The sequence below is a fragment of the Amblyomma mixtum genome, chromosome 5, assembly GCF_055824585.1.
Source record: "Amblyomma mixtum isolate Tamu chromosome 5, ASM5582458v1, whole genome shotgun sequence".
Taxonomy (NCBI): Eukaryota; Metazoa; Arthropoda; class Arachnida; order Ixodida; family Ixodidae; genus Amblyomma; species Amblyomma mixtum.
This window is the reverse complement of record NC_143016.1, coordinates 147480551-147501258: the sequence shown is the minus strand read 5'-3', so window position 1 is coordinate 147501258 and position 20708 is coordinate 147480551. Positions and strand designations below refer to the sequence as shown.

General features: G+C 45.0%; 1 protein-coding gene across 2 annotated transcripts in view; it reads left to right on the top strand.

Annotated features, from left to right (window-relative positions):
- The window catches only part of Hmt-1 (ABC transporter ATP-binding protein/permease Hmt-1), a 57567-nt gene that overhangs the window by 19652 nt on the left and 17207 nt on the right, over positions 1 to 20708 (top strand). For both annotated transcript variants that reach the window (XM_089546142.1, XM_089546143.1), the window contains exons 8-14: positions 1169 to 1258; positions 2909 to 3030; positions 7021 to 7130; positions 11917 to 11982; positions 13385 to 13593; positions 15327 to 15390; positions 19020 to 19105. In XM_089546142.1, coding sequence (XP_089402268.1) covers positions 1169 to 1258; positions 2909 to 3030; positions 7021 to 7130; positions 11917 to 11982; positions 13385 to 13593; positions 15327 to 15390; positions 19020 to 19105 — 747 coding nt within the window. The remainder of the gene's footprint in view (positions 1 to 1168; positions 1259 to 2908; positions 3031 to 7020; positions 7131 to 11916; positions 11983 to 13384; positions 13594 to 15326; positions 15391 to 19019; positions 19106 to 20708) is intronic.

Genomic DNA, 20708 nt, shown 5'->3' with positions numbered 1-20708 from the left:
CAAGGGATGAAAAAAGGTCTTAATCATCCGATGTTCATAAAGTTGAATGGCTACAAACAAAACGTCCTAAAACAGTTTCGCACCACAGAAAATTTAATGGTGTAAAAATAGGCGGTAGTCATCTGCTTTTAAGTGCAAACTGCGCGGCAGTGACAGTCTTTCGTAATTCCGTCATTCTGTAGTGCGTGCCCACTGTTGAAAATATCAAAGAACTGCTCCAAAACAATAAAGCCTTCCACAGCTATGTTCATGTAAGGAGGATTGACCACACAATGAGCAGCTCGTAATGAGCGTGCATTATTGACACACAAGGCCATGCAAAAGGACGTAAGAGGAACGGACATTTGCACTAAAATGGCTAGACGCCTTCTAAAAAGAACAAAAAAAACGACCGGCAATGCACTAATTGCCGTCCGAACTGGCGCTCAGTTGGACTTTGTTCGCAGACATGCGTCTGGCAGCTGCAATCGTTGCAGGCTGGTAACGAAGCTCAGAAAACAAAACTGTGCCACGATGGGGCAGCTTCGATCTGCACGGCCGCCCTTCAGGCCACTTGAGAGTTAACCAGTTGGAGGAGCCAGATTTTCAGTTAATGCGGCGCCGCAAGCCGGACTCATCCGATCTCGGTCGCTGCTCTTTCGCACGCCGGAAGTGTCGGAGCTAGACAAAAAAAGTTTGAATGAACCAAATTCAAGACAAATCGCGGTAAAATACATTGAAAGTAGACCCAGCCAAACAGAATTTTTAAGTTTGTTTGAATTAACCGAAGGTATGAATTATCATAGTTTGAATTGTGGCAAGTCTGCTGTACTTCTTTTAACTTAGTGGCATAAAATTTGCCATATGCATGGGACACATTGCAACAGCGGTCTAAATCTACATCAGGTGTGGAAATTCGCGTTCATGAGCTCACAGGCTTAACTAATGGCATCCTTGATAAACTTACCGGAGTTGCCCCAAAAGCAGCCCTACGCAGGTTGATGCAATTTATTGAAGATAAAAATTGCACTGCGGTGCGCACCAACCTCGTTTTTCAAAGTTGGTGTTAGACAATCACGACTGCCTGCCTTGCAGTGGACAGTGATGTCGTGTGCACTGCTAGTAGCTGATGTGTTGTGGACTGTAGAAGACCGTAGGGTGTGGTTTGGCAGCACTTGTTCCCGTGCAGCCTGTCCATGAACTGGCACTTGGGCCGCAAGACGGGAGAGGTGCTGAAGGTCCTGGACCGGGGAACCAGCAGCGTCACCTCCTTGCTCAGGTAACAGCGATGCGGCAAGAACATAAGAAGCATGACAAGCATGAATTGATGACCACAGAATAAGCAGGACTTTGATACATGGCATATTCCATTCGGCGATCTGAAGCACATTTTTCTGCAATGCAAACTGAAGAGCATATTTCAATGGCCGATGGGGATTCAGAATCTGAGTTCTAATCATTACACCAGTTCCACCAGTTGCACCAGTTGAAGGGAACAAAAATGAGAAAAAGTGCTTTCCAGTGGCTTCAGAACAAAAAATGTTGCAGCTTCAGTCGACTTAAGAATGCCAGCTTTCATTCCAGTACAAAACTTGACCGCATAAAGTTTAATGCGGTATCCCTTTAAAAATCAGGAATGAAGAGCTGCGCAGTTGGTGTTCATGACCTTGTGGACAGGTGGCACTAAGATATCAATCAGCTAGCGTTGTTTGTGAGCATTAGCACTGTAGAGGGCCTTCACCTTGCATCCTTAACCATTTGCAACGGAAGCTCATGTGCAAAGCCAGTGCTTGTCATTGCTTTTTAATTGAAACAGTAATTGGTGGCACAAATGCAAAGTCTGATTGTGGGTGACTATATAGAAGCATTTCATTGAAAATATAAAATGTTAAAGGTGGGCGTGTGAGAAATGCATAATCTCACTGTCTATGATTCTTTTCTCACCAATGCAAGCAAGGGGAGGGGATGGCTTTGGACATAAAATGTAGATTTATGCACTCATAACTAGTTTGTGCATATTTTTTCATTGATAGCGTGTGATGTGTGCTGTGGTAGTATTTTCTAAATATACATGTTTAGGCACTTCATTCTGTGTTGATGTGATTGCTGGTTTGATGGCGTACTGTCTGTCTGATCAGGAAGCATAGCTGGAGAGGTTCATGAGCCACTACCATGGTCAAAAAGAAAAAAAATTATGTTGCTTTAGTGGTCATTTTATGTTGTAAAACTTTGTAGCTAATTTGCAAGTCAAATTTTCGTCATTCTAGCTTTGGCTTGCCAGCCCATACAAGAAAACAAATATAGAAACCACATTGCATAAAAGGCGCCACGGTGGCTCAGTGGTTATAGCGTTCAGCTACTGACCCGGAAGACGCGGGTTCGATCCCGGCCGTGGCGGCCAAATTTTGATGGAGGCGAAATTCTAGAGGCCCGTGTGCTGTGCAATGTCAGTGCATGTTAAAGAACCCCAGGTGGTCGAAATTGTCCGGAGTCCTTCACTACGGCGTCTCTCATAGCCTGAGTTGCTTTGGGACTTTAAACCCCAATAGACCCATAAACCCTTGCTACGCAAAGCTCAAAGACATGGGACCGTACATGTCCTGTTGTCCCATGTTCTCCCCATTTTCTTTGCATGTGCTCCACTGATTTTGTCATGTGATTGTGTTCCAACTGGCTGAACTTCCCACTATGCTGCCGACCAATTCCTTTTCACCATGTTCATCTTGTTTTTATTGAACTTAATTTGGTTGTTTTGACTCGTTTCATGTCATGCATGTGTTCTTTTTATCGAACTTAATTAGGTTGTTCCCACTTGTTTCATGTCACACATGACACCTCAGAATGTTTGCTCTGTGCAACTGATGGCAAGACTGCAGGGGGCAACAGCTGAGGGCAGAAAAGAATTCATTGGAGCCAATTCTCTCCGCAGCTACATCCTGTTCAACATCCTGCCGGCAGTGGCTGACATTGTGGTGGCCGTCATCTACTTCACCATCTCGTTCAATGCCTGGTTTGGCCTCATCGTCTTCCTCACCATGGCCATATACCTGGGTGAGCTGCAGGTCTTCACTGTGTGGTCACTGGGTAGATCAGAGACCCCAAATGCTGACTGTGAGTGCGATGAAGCATGCCTGTAATGAGTCTCATCGTCATGCGTTGTTGTGGTTAAAGTTCAGTAATTTTGCCCCTGCTAATTCCCGAAATTTATGCAGGCTGTATGGTACAGGCAGATGTTCCTGCATGAGTACGGCAGGAAACGCTCGTTTATTTGGAGAAAGCCTCCCACAATGCCAGAACAGGACAGAAGCCTGGAGGTGAAGGAAGAATCACCCTGATGTTCATTTGCTCTGCAGTAGCAGCATTTTCGAGCGTTTTTTTTTTTTTTTCGCTCGAGGCATTACTGTGCTTGTTTTTTTTTTTGTTTCACCTGACCAAACATGGAAAGATGACTGCATTTGCATCAAGATGCCGAGTGCAGCCTTGGCTGCTCGTGCATACTGCCAGCACTAGTGGAACTTGTCATAATCACAACCTTTTGTGACTGCTACTATGTTTCCAACTCTTTTGACCTGCCACTGCAGTGGCAGCGGCATCTGAAGCACGTAGCCACGGACTTGACAACCCGATACAGTCGAACCTTGTTATAACAGAACGGTTTATAATGAAATGGATATGATGAAGCAGTGACAATTCCTCTTGGAAGCTCAGTCAACACGTTCAGTAACGAAAATATGGCTATAGTGAAGTAATTGCTGGGCCTCTTCAGTGTCATTATCACGAGGTTCAACTGTAGAAACGTCTTGGGCACTGAAGAGCGGTGCTTCTAGGCACGTTGAAGTCAGATAATGTGGCGTCCGGGTTTATTACTTTGACTTGTTATTTGAAAACCAGGCTTTGAAGAGTAAATTATTTCGTAAGAAAGAGGGTAGTCATGAAATCTTTGCTCTGTCAGAGTAGAGAGTCTTGCTGTCTCACAGGACTTCTGTTTGTGGCTGCTGACATGCGGGTGCTGTCAAGCATTTGTTGTAAATTGGAGACATGGTTCCTGTGATTCATGGTTCAGTGGGAAAAAAAAAAAAGCTGCAACAGGGAAACTGCATTTTGTGAGGCAGTGGTGTGTTCCATCAACTCATGTTGTTGTCGTTTTTGCTTATCCTCGTTTTTGTTTATCTTCGAATAATTTGCTGTTTGGACTGATAGGCGTTTTTTTTTTTCTGTCCTGGCAGACTTCAATCAGCAAGCGTTTGGTGTAGTTCATGTTGATTATAAATTTGTAGTGATTGGAACAGGCGTTAGACATCAAACTGGTGACAGGCAGTGCCAGCTTGCCTTCAGCATTTTTCTTTTCTCCGTGTTCGAGGTACGTTTCATTTAAGGGGAGATGCGGGTCTTGAAATTATCAAAAAATGCGCGTCTGAATGCTGCATATACAAACGGCTTGCGATACCGTTTTGGACAAGTGGACAGTCCGCACTGTGACAACTGTGCCGCGATAGAAACTGTGGAGCATATCTTGCTTGAGTGCCCTGCATATACTACCGAGCGTGCGTACTATGAACATTGCATGCAGAAGCTCTGCTCAGTGCCCCTTACAATGGACAAAGTTTTAGGTCCCTTAGCCTGCTTCAGGCAACAGGGACTTGCAATGAACTTTCTATTCACATATTTAAAAGACATTGGACATCTCGATAAGCTTTAAATTCACTTGCACGTTACCTTCATGCAATCTTCATGCAGTGAACTTCGTCAGCCCATTTGACGGACTGTGCACTCGGTCATTCCATAGGTTACATCAATACTCGCCATTGCATCCTAAGTACCCACTTCATGGCCGCATTTTATCTTTTTTTTTACCTCTTCCACACTGCTCTCCTTCTGTCTTTCTCTCCCAAATTCCCCTCCCTACGCAGAGTAGCATGCCAGCGATTTTTAAACGCCGGCTAAATTCTCTGCTCTTCATTAAAGAGTCTCTCTCTCTCTCTCCCAAAAAATGCGAAAATTTCGATTTTACAAAAATGGCGTGTTCGGGATTTATAAGTTCCTGCCTTCAAGGTCTAAATTTGACCTCCAACTCCAGCGAAGTGCGGCAGGAGTTCACGCCCGTCGCTTCCCACGACTGCGTCTTCATTGCCGCCATCTTGGTTTTGTTTGAAAACTGGGCCCCTTCCCCGCTACCTGGTGTTACTCACTGTATTGCGAAACATCCGTTTTTGGAAGGTTGGCATTCCGCTGTTTTTTCAGGCCTCTACAACGACCCCCGAATGGCTGGCGCACGCACTTCAAATGCGATTTTCTCAGCTTCTTGTTTTTTTGCCAACAACATGACTAGCCTTACGTCAGTTTTTATTGTGTTTTATGGTGCAATTTCCATTAATATGATACCGTTGAATTCTGAAAGAACTAAACTGTGGAGCTATGCTGTTTTTGTTTGGCTGAGTCAAATATTTCAAACTTTGTGAAGCATAATGTCACCTAACTATATTTCATAATCGAGGTGGTTGGACAAAATTAAATATTTTTATATGATAATGTATTTCAACAATAATGTAATTAGCGTAGCTCCAGGTGGCAGGCCTTCTGTTACAGCCCCATTATAATCGAAACCAGAAAATGCAGAGTCTTGACGACCCCTAAGATTTTAACTATTTACGCTTCAGTTATTTTCCCGTAATATGGGAGCTAATTGAGGCATACTGAAACTAATTATATTTTTGAAAACAGGAAGAAGAAACACATTTGCACACTTAATTTTATTACAATATCTTTAATAATAAAAATGTTTAAAAATGTTCATTTCAAGACCCGCATCTCCCCTTAAAGGTGCACTGAAGAGGATTCTGAACTTGTCTTTTTGCCGCGGTAACTCGATCTACACGTTCCTAGCATTCTTAGAAACTGCAACTTATTGCCCTGTATGGCCGATTTCCCTAATTAAATCGAATTAACGGCCGGCTCCCGCCCTTTTTTTTTAATTCTGCCTCGTACGATGGGCGGAGTCGACGAACGCGTGGAGTGCCTTTCAGCCAGCTCCGTGGAGGCTTTGCTTTTGCTTTATTTTGTTTTGAGGTTTCCATGAATAAATAGTTTCATTTGCAGATAATATAGCCGCAAAATAAGCCCGCAGAAATAAAAATACGTGTGGACTATTTGCTACTACGGACTACTGCGTATTACTCCGCCGATGGCAGAGTGGCAAGCCGCCACGGGACTGGGTGAAAGGCACTCCACGCGTTGGTTGACTCTGCCCACCGTACGAGGCAGAATTAAAAAAAAAGGGCGGGAGCCGGCCGTTAATTCGATTTAATTGGGGAAATCGGCCATACAGGGCAATAAGTCGCAGTTTCTAAGATTGCTAGGAACGTATAGATCGAGTTCCCGCAGGAAAAAGACAAGTTCAGATTCCTCTTCAGTGCACCTTTAAGGTGAACTTTGTAGTGACCGCGAACTGCAGGTCACGTGACTGATATCAATGACTCATACGAGCTTGCTATGTGATGACGTCATTTCATGCAGATGACAACCCCTCAAGATCTGAGAGGGGGGTGGGGAGGTCTGAGTGTAACAATATAAAAAAAATGGCAGTCATGTGGTCTTGTGCCTCTGTTGTGCAGCTAGACAGTGGGACACTCCTGGAGAACGCATAGTCAGAGGAAAAAAAATAAAATAGAGAAACACCCAAACATAGCAGTCAGTGCTGAAGAAAGACTGAGAGGAAGAGTTATCCAAGTTTGGTTTAATGTGGTCAAAGTTTACTGACAGACGGATAAAAAACACCTGCCTGCTTGGATGGTGTTGGAAAGAGCATCGTTTCACTATCTGGTGGCAATAAGGGTGAACATTGGTGTGGAAATGCACCATTTTGTAAATTTCAGGCCATGCACGTTCATGGTGGCATTTATTTTGTTGCAGTAAGTTTCAACTGCTATACCTAGCTAGGCAGCCTGTGTGCTTACGACAGACTGCTTTTTTTTTTCTGTTGTAGGCTGCACGTTTGTAGATTTTCAAATTAAATGATTTACCGTTATGGCGATCCCTTCTCAGGGGCCACCATTGCCCTCACTGAGTGGAGGACCAAGTTTCGGCGCGAGATGAACCAGCTCGACAACGCGGCCCAGGCCAAAGGCGTCGACGCGCTGCTCAACTTTGAAACGGTGAGGGCGAGCGTTGGTTGAGTGGTCAGCTAGGAGAAAGCTACACTCCAGCTTGCTTGCTTGACTTATCTACTGGCTTGTTTTCGTTCTCAAGGCATCTACGCTGTTCGCTGACTGCAGTGGTTTCTCAGTGATACCACTCTAACAACCTCGCGAAAAATACTCAAGTCGAATTTGAAAATCAAACGGTATCACTCTGACAGGGTCGTGAAAAATAAGTGAAAACCAAAATAAGTGAAGACCACATGCAGAAGCACAAGAAATGCATTCACACACGCCTGTCTACAGCTGACTGTATTGATCTATGGCTGTGTTGCACTGCTTGCGGGGTGTACCACGCAGCTGGGGGTATCACAACATCAACGATGTACGAGCCGTACGCCGCCACTCGTTACATGTGGAGAGTACTGCATGATTGACTATGTGTGGGCAGTGCCTAATGAGCACTCGAGGGCATTTGTATCATCCGTAGTGACGTGGGAGACTGTTCACAACATTAAGCAAACAAGGGAAGGGGAATGAGGGGCTCGTTATAAATATAACAGAAGCCAACAGCCACAGAAACCAAGGGGCACAGGGGATTCTTTTTTAAATTAATTTATTTATTTTTTGGTGTTGATCAAATCAGAATATTACTGAATATGTCATAGCTTAAAGCTAATTGATTAGAAAAGCAGAAGAAAAAACAACCACATGCCGCCGGTGGGATCCGAACCCACGACCTCCGAATTACGCGTCCGGTGCTCTACCTCTGAGCTACGGCGACGGCTGTCAAACCTTCTGCTTTTCGGGGGTATTTATGTTTACAAGTAAGCTAACCTTGATAGTGTTCATCAGCGCCACCCACGTTCATAAGTGGCTTCTGTTATATTTATAACGAGCCCCTCATACCCCTTCCCTTGTTTGCTTAATTACTTAGCAAGGGTCTCGGTTCTGGCAGCCTTGACACCATAGGAAGCATAAGAGGGTTCTCACGCAGCTTCCACCCTCTCCGTTCGATGACGTTCTACGTCACACCTGCGGTAACTCAGGACGTTCTACGTCCGCCGCTTAAGAACGTGGGTGGCGCTGGTGAACACTCTCAAGGTTAGGTTACGTGTAAACATAAATACCCGCGAAAGCAGAAGGTTTGACAGCCGTCGCCGTAGCTCAGAGGTAGAGCACCGGACGCGTAATTCGGAGGTCGTGGGTTCGGATCCCACCGGCGGCATGTGGTTGTTTTTTCTTCTGCTTTTCTAATCAGTTAGCTTTAAACGATGACATATTCAGTAATATTCTGAATTGATCAACACCACAAAATAAATAAATTAATTTTTAAAAAAATCCCCTGTGCCCCTTGGTTTCTGTGGCTGTTGGCTTCTGTTATGTTCAGAACGTTGAAATTCTGCACATTGTACACAGTGCAGTGTGGCCAGGGAGTTCGTATAACATCAAGATTCTGCTGTGTTTATTTGGCAGCTGCAGATAGAGATGCGAAGGATGACATAGAAGCACAGTCACTGACCAAATCAGGAAATGTTGAAATGATATTTTTGGAACGCCAACTAGAAGCCTTCAGTAGGAGCTGCATAAGTGTCTCATCTACTTTTCTTGAATTGAACCATGCGCATGATTTATTTCATGCCATAGCACGTGACCTGGCAGATTTGTGACAAATTCTGGACTGTTAGCTAGGGTATACAAGGTGCAGGCTTCTCTTCATGTGCCTATTGCGTTTGCTAGAGTCGTTCTTTCAGTGTGGTGTTCATGAAATTTGGACCATGTGGCCCAGCTCTCATATGCTATTGCACACTGCAGAACACCAAGCGGCATTGCCATATACTGTAAGAGCTCAGTGATATGTCTTTTTAAAAAATTGGTGGGAAAAACGTATTATCTGAACCAGCCAGTTTCAAAAAACTGTTGCTGCTGAATGAGGGACAAAGGCGTTTATTGACATTTGATCTTTATAAGAATTTCGATTAACATTCCTTGGCACATGAACAGCACCTTTTCTAGCTCTCAGAGAATTCAGTCCACATTTGTGTTGACCTTGCCGTGAAATAAACTTCAGAATAGTACATCCAGTCCCTTTACGGCAGTCACAAACTTAGTGGAGTCGCTTCCGTGTTTGCGGGTGCTCCACCACTTTGCAATAATGCTTTGTGGGGAAGCCACAGCTGCATGGCCGACTGTCGCTGCGTTTTTGCTCTGCGTTCCCCAGACCCGGTATGTGAGCGCATCCTTGTAGTTATCCGACATTCCCCCCCCCCCCCCCCCCCCTTTACCATACGGCAGTCCAAATTCATTGCTACCTTTCTCCTCACACTGCGCCCTCGCAGGAACGGCCCACTCATATGTAAATGCACGTTTTCTTTTTGTTTCACCTCTTTGCATCAAGGCACTACAGAGAAGCCACCACAGCAGATCACTGCTGCTGCTTCCTAGTTTTTTCTGTCGTGTGCACCCAGGTTCTGCTCAACAGTGTGTGTACACATGTGCAGTCTGTCGGCTAAAATATTGTTTGACTAGGATTTGTCAAAATTTTAGGCATAATAGCTTGAAAATTGTGTTACCTAGTAATGTATTTAACCAGAAAAAAAAAAAATTGGTAGGTTGTTATTTTAGTTAAACCGAGTAGGACTTGTGAAAGCACTTGAGGGAACACCACCTAAAAAGCAACTGTCAAAGGTCCAAGGTTGAGGCTTCACGCATACACCGGGTTTTTCAGCTTTGCTAGTGAAGCAGTGCTTTTGAACTAAAAAATATAGTCTAACTCTATGGGACATTTTTATTTCCCGTGATTTTCAGCTTATTAACGGAGAACGCTGTAACAAAGCTTTACTGTTGCTGCATATAAGTAGACTCTGCTTATAAGTTCACCTCCCCAAATCACAGACTTTGTTGGCTACAAAATTGTTTATTCTAAATATAAGTTGACGTACCAATGATGTCGTATGTGGTGTGGCTGAGTGTCCTTGGTGGATTGTGCTAAGCTGCCAGGTGCAAGCTTTCTGTGTTCCCCTTCTGTTTCACCAGCGACCTGGCGTCTGTGTTAAAAGGGGCCAAGAAGCGGACGCAGTGTGGAACCTCTTGGGGGGCTGCGTAGAGTTGTTTAGTGGAAGTGTGAAAGAATGTGAAATTCGTTAAAGGGAAACTGCACAGGTTTTAGAAATCAACGAGCTTAAGAGGATCGAATGAGTGAAACCTGCAGGTGAAGCATGCGAAGTCTTTTTGGGCTAGCACTTGAAATAGTGAAGTAATCGCCGACTAAAATCCGGACGCCCTTCAAGCTTCTCCGCAGCGCACAACGCCAAGTGGGGGGCGCATGATGACGTCATCGAAGGTATCGGTACGTTTCCAACACACAAACGCCTGCTTTGAAGGAAAAAAACCAACGCCACCGAAGGCGAACCCTGCCGAGAGTTGTTTGGCAGCGTCTAACGAATCAGGGCAGGTTGTGGCTGACAACAGCGGTAATTTGAAATCATACCTTCCATAACGTCACGCTGAGTTTCCCTGCATTCCTCAGGTGCATCGAGGAGAAGCGCAAAATTCAATCGTCGATTGCGTCACTATCTTAAATGCTAGTGCGAAAACACTTGGCATGCTTTACCTACAACCTATATAGATTTGAATCCTTAAATACCGCAAAATTCTCAAAAAAGTGCTGCAGTTGCCCTTTAAGGTGTTTTTATCATTTTGCAAAAAGTTTCAGCCATCATGTTGTTTTCTACACTGAGCGCTAACGTGTCTCACCCAGCCAGTTGGCAACCATGTACATGGCTAGTTAAAAGACAGCTTGGCCAGACAGGGACAAATGTAGCGAATGCAGAGGAGCCAAACCTTGCGGCTTGCCCAGTTACTCAGAGTTGCAATGTGTTATACCTGTGCTACATGGGCATTTACTACAGCAGTTCTGTTGACTGTCAGGTGAACTGAATGGCAGTTTGTGGTGTTACAGAGCAACACCAACTGCTGTTAGACCTCAATGGCAGTTCAGTTCAACTGATATCAGAGGCCGCAGTAGAACCGGTCAACCAACATGATGGCGGTCAGCGAATGCACTGCATTGGTCAAATTGTAGGCGTTTCTCACTGCCATGCGCCCTCAAATCTTGCTAAAAGGTTGCTGTCTTAGCTATTATAAGTCCCAATCTACAACTTTCACTAATCAAATAGCATAAACACACAAACTCATTAAGCAGCAGCAGAAAAAACAACTGCTAAACAGTGAATCCAGATGTACCCGTACTGGATTTGGATTATCTTGGCCCTGCGGTGTTGATTTGTGGCAAAACTTCCAACGAAATCGTAGTTCAATAAATTAACTTTGGAATCAGTGTTTTAAAGTTCAAAATTAGAAAAGGCATTTTTTTATTTATATATCACCAGAACCTGTCTTGGTCACGAGAACCAGAGGGTAAACCGGGTTTCACTTTACAGGCTGTGTAATCGCAGCCGACTGCCGTTCAGTTCATCGTCGGTTGGAGAGCCAAACTTCCCGTGAAACAGGGATATGAGTCTGTAATAGAGCCACTTGTTTAGTGACCTGGATATCTGAATTTATTTGTTTCGAATTTTGTTGTCAGCTGTGCCAATGGCTAGCAACTTAATGTGCATGCTGAAAAATGCTCTCGGTGTGTTGATTCTATGGAAGGATTGAGGGTTACAAGCTCGGAAATGCTGTCTTCAGCCGTTTCTCAACATTTGTGAGGCAGCACTGCTCTCTGGATACAAGTCTGCTTCTACTTCGTTGCAAGGTCGCAGTGGTGACAGTGTTATTTCTTTCTCTTTCTTGACGTCAGGTCAAGTACTATAATGCTGAAGAATACGAAGTAGCTGGCTACAAGGAGTGCGTCGAAAAGTACCAGGTGAGTGAATGTGCCAACGTTTACCCTGCCATCAAGCGTTTTGTTAATAGCAAATAGTGCCTTAGCCCAAAATAAAGCAGTTTTAGACTCGACTCTCATGTGCACATTTATGTACCGTAAGTGCAAGCATTTTGCAGGACTTTACGCTCTATGTCACATTTGCACTTTTTTGAGGTCAGCGTATGCAAGCAGAGGCAAAACAGTAACTTCAGCCATAGCACGCCATCTGGATTCTAGTATGGGAACCATTTTTGTCAGCTAAGTGATGCTTCTCATTATGCCTAGGATCGGCAGAACCATCAAGCAAATTTAAAAAGAGAGCAAATTTATCACTCATATATTTTGTTGTAGGTGAGATGACGCGAAGCGAAGCTTGATGCTCTGTTTGTAGCCGGTGAATGTACTGAAAAATGCAGTAGCAATGGTGAGTTCACCCCAAAGCAAGTGTTGCTGCATTAAAGTGTGCCACCATGTTGGAAACACTATGTGTAAATAAATAAATAAATAAATAAATAGGTCGAAAAGTTAGGATGCTGTGTTTGCTCGTTCAATGGAAAATCCAGGCTGCAAATATTAAAATAAGGCTACTGGGCTTTTCGGCAACATTGCACTCTCCTGCCGCTGCGCAACTTTTTGATGGCTCCACATATAAGACAAAGCCAAGAGTGAGCACCAACATTTGGGAAGCATGACTTGTCACGTGGTTGAGGGACTGGGAGAAGTTTCATTTTTGCAACAAAGCCTTTAAAGTGCACAGTTGACATGGTGATGGTGTGGGGGAACTCCATGCTTATCCTATCAGTCTTATCTGGTGATCTTTTATTCCGCCCTCTTGGAAAAGGAGGAGCCATTGAAATCTTCCAATGATACTGTTCCTAACAATGGTCGTACTATCTTAAGGCTTGCCTGCAGCCTTCCTATGAAGATGAGCGACAAGAAAGCCAGTTTTTTTCCACACTTTTTTTTTTTGTAAACTTCTAGTCAATTTTCTGTATGCTGTTGTCTCATTCACCACCCTTTTATTTGTGCGCTTTATTTTTCCTGTTCTGCGCCTGCAAAGTCAACCTTCATGTTACATATTGGTAAATACGGTATTCCCGTTATTCACAACAGTGCAGGAAACACGGACAAAAGGGGAAAATATACAAAACAAGTGCTGCGCTGTTGTGAATAATGAATATACACCAACTCGCTGAACTTTTTTCATTCATCGGTGTTCCTGCCTCTTGTTACAGTGATTGCAGAAAGAGTAAACCTTTGGGGCACCTTAGTCTTGCATTTCATCCCTTACGTCGTTCCCTTTCCAGCTCGTTCAATGAGCATTGCCCCGCACTAACTTGACGGTCACATATGCTGCCAGTTTGTGCGAGGGTGAGCTCTCTCCCTTGGTGCCTCCGTGCAGGTGGCGGAGTGGCGCAGCAACGCGTCCCTCAACCTGCTTAACTGCTGCCAGACCCTGGTCATCGCCCTGGGTGTGGCCGCGGGGGCGCTGCTGTGCGCACACATGGTGGCCAACCACCAGTCGGGCCTCCGGGTGGGCGACTACGTCCTCTTCCTCACCTACGTCATGCAGCTGTACACTCCACTCAACTTCCTGGGCACCTACTACAGGTGGGTGGGTGTGGACAACACCTCCTCTGTTATGTATGGGAACTACTTGGCACATTCCAAACGGAGAGTCTCAGGCTGTGTTTTAAAGGAGTATAGACTCCTAACTTTTGGGTGTGTATTTTCTTGTTTGTAATGATGCGTGACGCATTATTATACATGGATTACCACGCGATATTCTCTTATGACCGCTAAATAATTCACTGTCGAATTCTTTCCCATGCTGTTTCGGTTTCAGTTTCAATAGCAGAACATTGACTGTGATGTCAAAGTATGCTTATAGGTCACATATGGCTTGAAAAAAACTGCAATATAATCACCTGTTCTACGTTCGTTGTCATTTCAGCTCTTGAGGAAGGCTGCTTTAAGCATCGTAGAGAATTAAAATGATGACGCAGCCATTATATATCGACGTTTTTCTATGCCTCACATCACATATAACCACACTTTGACGTCGCAGCCACCGTTTAGCTGTTGAAACCAAAACCGATACAGAATGACAGAAAAGTTGGATTATAAATTATTTAGCGGTTGTAGGCGAATACCACGTGGTGATTCATGCATAGTGCTGCCTTCCGCATCATTGTAGAGAGGAAAACATGCCACCAAAATTGGGTGTCTTTACTCCTTTTTGAAGCTGCAGGCTTCGAGCAACATTTATGTTTCTTTGTTTAGATTTTTTTTGTTTACATTAAAGGGACAGTGAGGAGAGCTCTATTAATATTTTTTTTTACAGCAAAATCCGATAGTTTGGCATTTCATGGCTTTGTTGCCACTTGGCCGGCAGCGAAAGATGCATTTATTTCCGAGAAATTTGGATTCGAAGTCGAAAAAGTTTTTCCCACCTCTCTGATTCAAACTTGGGATTTTCCTATGATGACACAGGACTAAGTGACATGAAACATGACGTGCAGATGACGTAACGCAGACTCCGTGATTTCTGGTGGCCAGCAGTGCGGCCTAGCAGCAGCCGAAAAGAAAGCTACCGCCGGCCACACGTTGAAGGCATCTATCGGCTATTGCGGCCGTCGCTACCGTCGCTTCGTTTACATTTGCACTGGCGTTTTGCCAGCGTTATGATGGATCTCGTTCTCGAAGTCGTCAACGAAGTTCTCTCAAATAGACACCTATAGCATACTGTGTACCTCGTTACCGTTAGCAGAATACCGGGAGCCCACCTAGTGCCGATGAGCAGGTGCTGATTGGTCCTGATGCTGCAGGAGCGCGCATAGCTGCCGGGTACGTGGCGCCATCTGGCGACGTCAAGGAGATTTGCGCATGCATTGGCTGCGCCTCAGTGATTCGTGGCTTCTCGTGTCCTAGCGCGTCTAGAACCATTGGTTCTAGCAACACTGTTTTGTCCTATGACGTCATGACGCCTGTACTTGTGAGTTTGGCCTGTGGCGGCGATACCTGTATTTTGGTTCTTGCTCTTTTCTACGTTACAAGAGCTTTGTTGTCAGTATGAGTGGCGTTTTTGTAATCAGGAGCTGGTATTCTGTCGATACAAGCCAACTTCAATTTCTCCTCAGTGTCCCTTTAATACTTTTGCAAGAAAGTTTCTGCAGGGTTAAAGGGCCCAATATGATGTTTGCAGCCAAGGTCACTTGTTACTATAACTGAAGTAATGGTTGTTATGAAGCAGACCTTTTCATTGCCATTGTTAAACAGGCTTAATGGTACAAATCGTCTTCCGTGGTGCCATCAATGATGCGTCCACATTTGTGTGCTTCCAGGATGATTCAGCGTTCGTTCATAGACATGGAGAACATGTTCGAACTCCTTGACACCAAGCCAGAAGTAAGTGCACTGCCTTTTTTTATTTATTTTGTTTATACACTCAGTGTTAGTAAAATATTGCATCTTCTACTTTTCAGTGAGAACTTGCACAAGCACAGGAGGTTAGAAGTAATGCAGTTAAACCTTGGCATAATGAAATTGGGAAAAGTCCGCAAGGGTAATTCTGTGGGGCACTTTTTATGTCCGCAATTTTGAAAGTATGGGCCAGGAAATTGTGTGAACCAGAAACATATCAACGAGGTTTTACTTTACTACCCCAGGCTTGGCCAAAAACACCTTGGGCCCTGCAAATAGGTTGACTTCAAGTATAGATCAGCCCATCAATTTCAGGTGGTCGCTTCTGGAAAAAAAATGTCTGACACGGTGGTATACGGTAGGTCACTAGCTTGAATTTAGCTGCCTTGCCAGCATATGCACTTTTTCTCCTTTAGGGGGACATTTCAACCAGACAGGCATTGGTATGGAGGTTGTGCAACCAGGGTCATTTTCTTCATTGTCTTCTTGTTTTGTTTGTTCGTTTTGCTAGCAGAACTGTCTCAGCAGTTCATTGAATTACAGCTGGAGTAGTAGGTCAAATGTTTAGGGGAATCCCCCAAGGTGGAGTAGATTTATAATAAGGGAGTAATTACTCATTGGCATCCACCCGAGCGCAGCCATATAGCTACAAAGGAAAACTATACAGCTTTCTCAGAAACTTCGTAGTTAAAGAAAAATTCGTCCTGGTCCGGGGTTCAAACCCAGGACCACCGCTACACCGTAGCAGTCGCTCTACCAATTGAGCTAACCAGGACGGCAAGCTTATGGTAGGGCGAGATCGAATTGATCAATAACTCGAAGTGGGAACTGTGTTGGTCAAATGTTTTTCCCGTAAACATTTGACCAACACAGTTCCCACTTCGAGTTATTGATCAATTCGATCTCGCCCTACCATAAGCTTGCCGTCCTGGTTAGCTCAATTGGTAGAGCGACTGCTCCGGTGTAGCGGTGGTCCTGGGTTCGAACCCCAGACCAGGACGAATTTTTCTTTAACCACGAAGTTTCTGAGAAAGCTGTATAGCTGTCCTTTGTAGCCGTATGGCTGCGGTCGGGTGGATGCCAATGAGTAATTACTCCCTTATTACAGCTGGAGTAGTAGCACTGGCAGTTTAAGTAGTTTTTGTTACTTTGCCTTTGTTCATTTAGTGCAATGGTGCTTACAGTGAGCATTCCCCGCATTTAGCCGTTGTGCGTCTGTTTATTTGTCTGTGTGTTTGTCTGAAGCCGGCCTGCTTTGTGGCAGGCTGCCCGACTGCCCATCGGGTAATGGGCAACCTGGCATGCTTGGTTCAGGTAATGATTGGTCGCGAAAGGTTGCTCGGGACGAGCAACCTGGGTCTCACAATCCCCGCCAATGGAGCATAGCTTATCTGCACCGCTGCACCTGTATTGGTACGAGGGTTGCCAGAAATCTACGCAAGTTAAGTACAGAGTGACCAATTCTGCATGTATGAGATTAACCCATTATCGCTATTTGAACGACAACAGTGGATGTGAATACCAGAACCATAGTGAAAACTGAAATGGTAGTGTACCTAATGAACATTTGGCTTAACTACCCAAATCGACTGTAAATTTTTAAGGTGAAAGCCTTTAATGTCTCATTGTTGTCGACAGAAGCTTGTCAGCAGAGGTGTCACACTTTTCGGTTGGTTGAAATGGTTATGATGTCAGAGTGCGCGGATTCGAAGTAATGAGGTCACCCACGGATGCCTGATGCCCCTTTTGGAGCAGACGACAACTAATGAAACAGTTGTCGTCCGCTCCGACAGGGGGCGTAAGGTGTCCGTGGGTGACCGCATTGCATACCTCATTACTGCGAACAGAGCCATGGATACAACCGAACTCATCGAAGCAGAGAGAGAGTCGTGCTAAAGAAGCAGTCAAAGTCGGCAGTCAAAGCGTGTACAGTAAAAGCTCGTTAATTCGACACTGACGGGACCGCGAAAAATTGTCGAATTATCCGAATGTCGAATTATCGAATGAACAACAAAAAAAAAACAATGTTTGCCGCAACCTTTATTTGGCAAAGAAATCTGTTATTGTTGCCTGCTTTTTCGAGCGAATTTGAGCGACTACGATAGCTCTAACAGCTGCCAGGTGCTGCGCGGCACACGCACCCACCGTCAGGGATTTTTTCACAGAAGTCCTCCCGCACGGACAAGGCTTCTGCGGCTTCTTTCACCGTGCACTTCAGCATTTGGGGCAACTGCTCACAATCGTCACCTTCCGATGAATCGTCGTTGTCAGCGCCTGTCACTTATATTATTACATCCTTGGTCAGCTGACAGGACACAAAGGCAAGGCGCGCAGGCACTGCGCGCTACCCACACAAAAGCAGCGTGGGGAGGAGGTGAAGCGAGCGCGGCTTCGGCCGCTTATCTGTTCTTTCAGCCAGCGTCCGCTTCGCGGTTGCTGCTGCGACGCGCATCTTATCTTTTCTCTTTATCTTTCCTCTGATCTTCTAACTCTCCTCTATCTGCACTAGGCAGCGGTGGATGCTCGGCTCGAGCCAGTAGGCAGGCCCGTGCAATTTCCTTTCACCCTTCTCTCAGTCGCAACAAAACAGCAACAGCAAGCAGCCCAATAAACACGCTGACAAAGCGCGCAATTACCAAAAAAGGCGCCGCCTTATGGTTAAACAACCGCGATCGTAGCAGCAAGAACATGTGGAAACGACGACACATGCCAAAAGGAGACTTGCTGTCGATGGGGTTAAGTGGACGACACCAACACGACTGCTGCGAAGCACAAAAAAAAAAGACGCCAGCCGCTTCGACCGCCGCCGTGGCCGCCGCTAACCTCGCTTCCCTCGCCCTCGCTCACGCTGCTGACGGCGATGACCATACAGATGGCCTATCAGGCGTACAGTAGCCCCGCTCGCTCGTGGCAGTGTTTTTTTCCTTTTGCTCTCGACACACCGGTTTGGCAGGTTGCGGAGTGAAGTCGAATTAACCGACGCACGGCAAAATTTGGTCGAATTAACGAGAGTTTCGCCCCATAGACTCCTATGTATAATTGTAGGGACCTCGCGTGCGCGTCGAATTATCTGATTTTCCGAATTAACGGGGGTCGAATTAACGAGCTTTCACTGTAGTCAAATTGTGTAGTCAAATAAAGCACTAGTACTGCGCAAACAGTCTCGCAGTCAATGCCAAACAGTGCACCAGGAAAGTGCTGCCTTGCAGCACTTTAGAGAGCCAAAGTGCCCCCTGAATTTTTTTTAAATTTTACCACTAGTTTGTAATGTCTTCTCATGTTGCTGTTCCATCAGAGTTCATGTTGCGTGATCCATGTGGTGGTTTGCTTCAAGATTGCATTACAGTTGAACCTCGTGATAACGAAGTCGAAGGGGCCCGGCAATTACTTCGTTATAGCCATAGCTTCGTTATAGCCTATGTTGACTGAGCTGCCAAAGGGAATCATGATTCTTTCGTTAAATTCATTAATTCGTTGTAAACCGTTGCATTATAACGAGGTTCGACTGTATACAAAATTTATTAAGTGTAATTTCTGCGGCATTTTTCTGTTTGCTAGCTTTGTTCATGCTTTGCTTTTAACCTCCTGCTTTCTTTTTGTACCCTTTTCCCCAGGTTATCGATGCTGTGAATGCACCGAATTTGCAGCTGACCGATGGCGAGGTTCGGTTCAACAACGTCAGCTTCGCGTACCACCCCGAGTAAGTTGCACAGTCTGGTCATTCGATGGATGATGCTGTCAGCACGTGTTTATTGTCTTCAGGAGGATAGTAGCAACACACTGTATTGCTACTGCCTATGACAACAGTCACCTATATTTCAGTTCTGGGTTGCGCAGTTGGACTCCTGTTAAGACAAACTGAGTTAAGTTGAATCCTCGGATAAGACGAACAGTATGAGAACATTGAATCAGTTTCGCGTATTTTCAGTGTAGACAAAATCCTCTGAAGGCACGCTATTTTGCGTGCCCTTCGGTTAAAACGAACTTCGAAGCGACCATGAACCATGGTAACTCCTCGCAATGGCATCTGTAAGGTGTCCTTGAGGCAAGCTAGAGAGAAAAATCACAGACTATCTCATTGTCGAGAGTTGATGTAAGCAGCTGCAGGAAAGGTGCAGTGTATTTTAGGACAGCTTGTAGATATTGATAACCGCCCTCAAGCCATGAGGAGCATCCCACATCAGCCTCTTTTCTTTCCTAAGGTTTCCTTTGCGAGTGAGAGCAAGCTAGGCTTTTTTTGCCCCTTCTTATGTACGAGGGGGTACCCAAAAGAAACCAAACTTATTTTTGTTTGAACTTATTTGTTCACGTTTTAAGCACAGACCTTCAATCTCCTTCAAAGTACTCTCCACTTGCAATGATACGCTTGTCGAATCTTTCATTCCATTTTTCAAAACATTGTTTAAATTCATCTTTTGTGATGCTTGACAGTGCCTCCGTCGTTTTCTTCTTCACGTCAGCAACATCAGCGAAACACTTTCCATTCACCTATTTTTTCATTCTAGGAAACAAACAAAGTAGCACGGGGCAAGGTCGGGAGAGTATGAGGGTTGAGGAATAGGGGTCATGCCATTTTTGGTCCAAAATTGTCGTACAGACAGGGCTGTGTGAGCAGGGGCATTGCCATGATGGAAAAACCAGTCACCCGACTGCCACAAATCTGGCCGCTTCCACCGCACACTATTGCCCAATCTTTTCAAAACATCTAAGTAGAAAGCCTGGCTAACTGTCTGACCCTGCGGAACAAATTCTCAATGGACGACTCCTCTCACGTCGAAAAAACAAATCAGCATTGTTTTGAGATTTGGTTTCACCTGACGAGCTTTCTTGAGGCGCGGTGAATTTGAAGTTTTCCATCGGCATGATTGTTGCTTTGATTCAGTATTCGATTCAGGAACACTTGAGTTATCCCCATAGCATCGTCCTTGTACGTCTTTCTTAATATTTCAAGAGTTTCCATTCAACTTTTTCCGAGCGAAAATCAGAATTTCACCGGCGCACGCTGTTCACGAAAATCAGCCATTGCAAAAACGACATTCACACAAAACAGTCGTCACTCTAAAACTCTGCCTAAACTAGTCTGACCTCCTTCAACGACGGCACTCGGCTTAGTGACTCTGGAATGTTCGTTCTATGCGCTCCTAGTGGCAAAACGCGGTACCACAGAAGCTTTGCCGACCAAAAAATTTACTCCGGTTTTTTTTGGGTACCCCCTCGTATGGCGACCTGCACGACCTAAGCTGGTTACTGGCTGTGCTGATGGAGGGCACCATGGGTCCTGTGTCACCGGTGTGTGCATTATG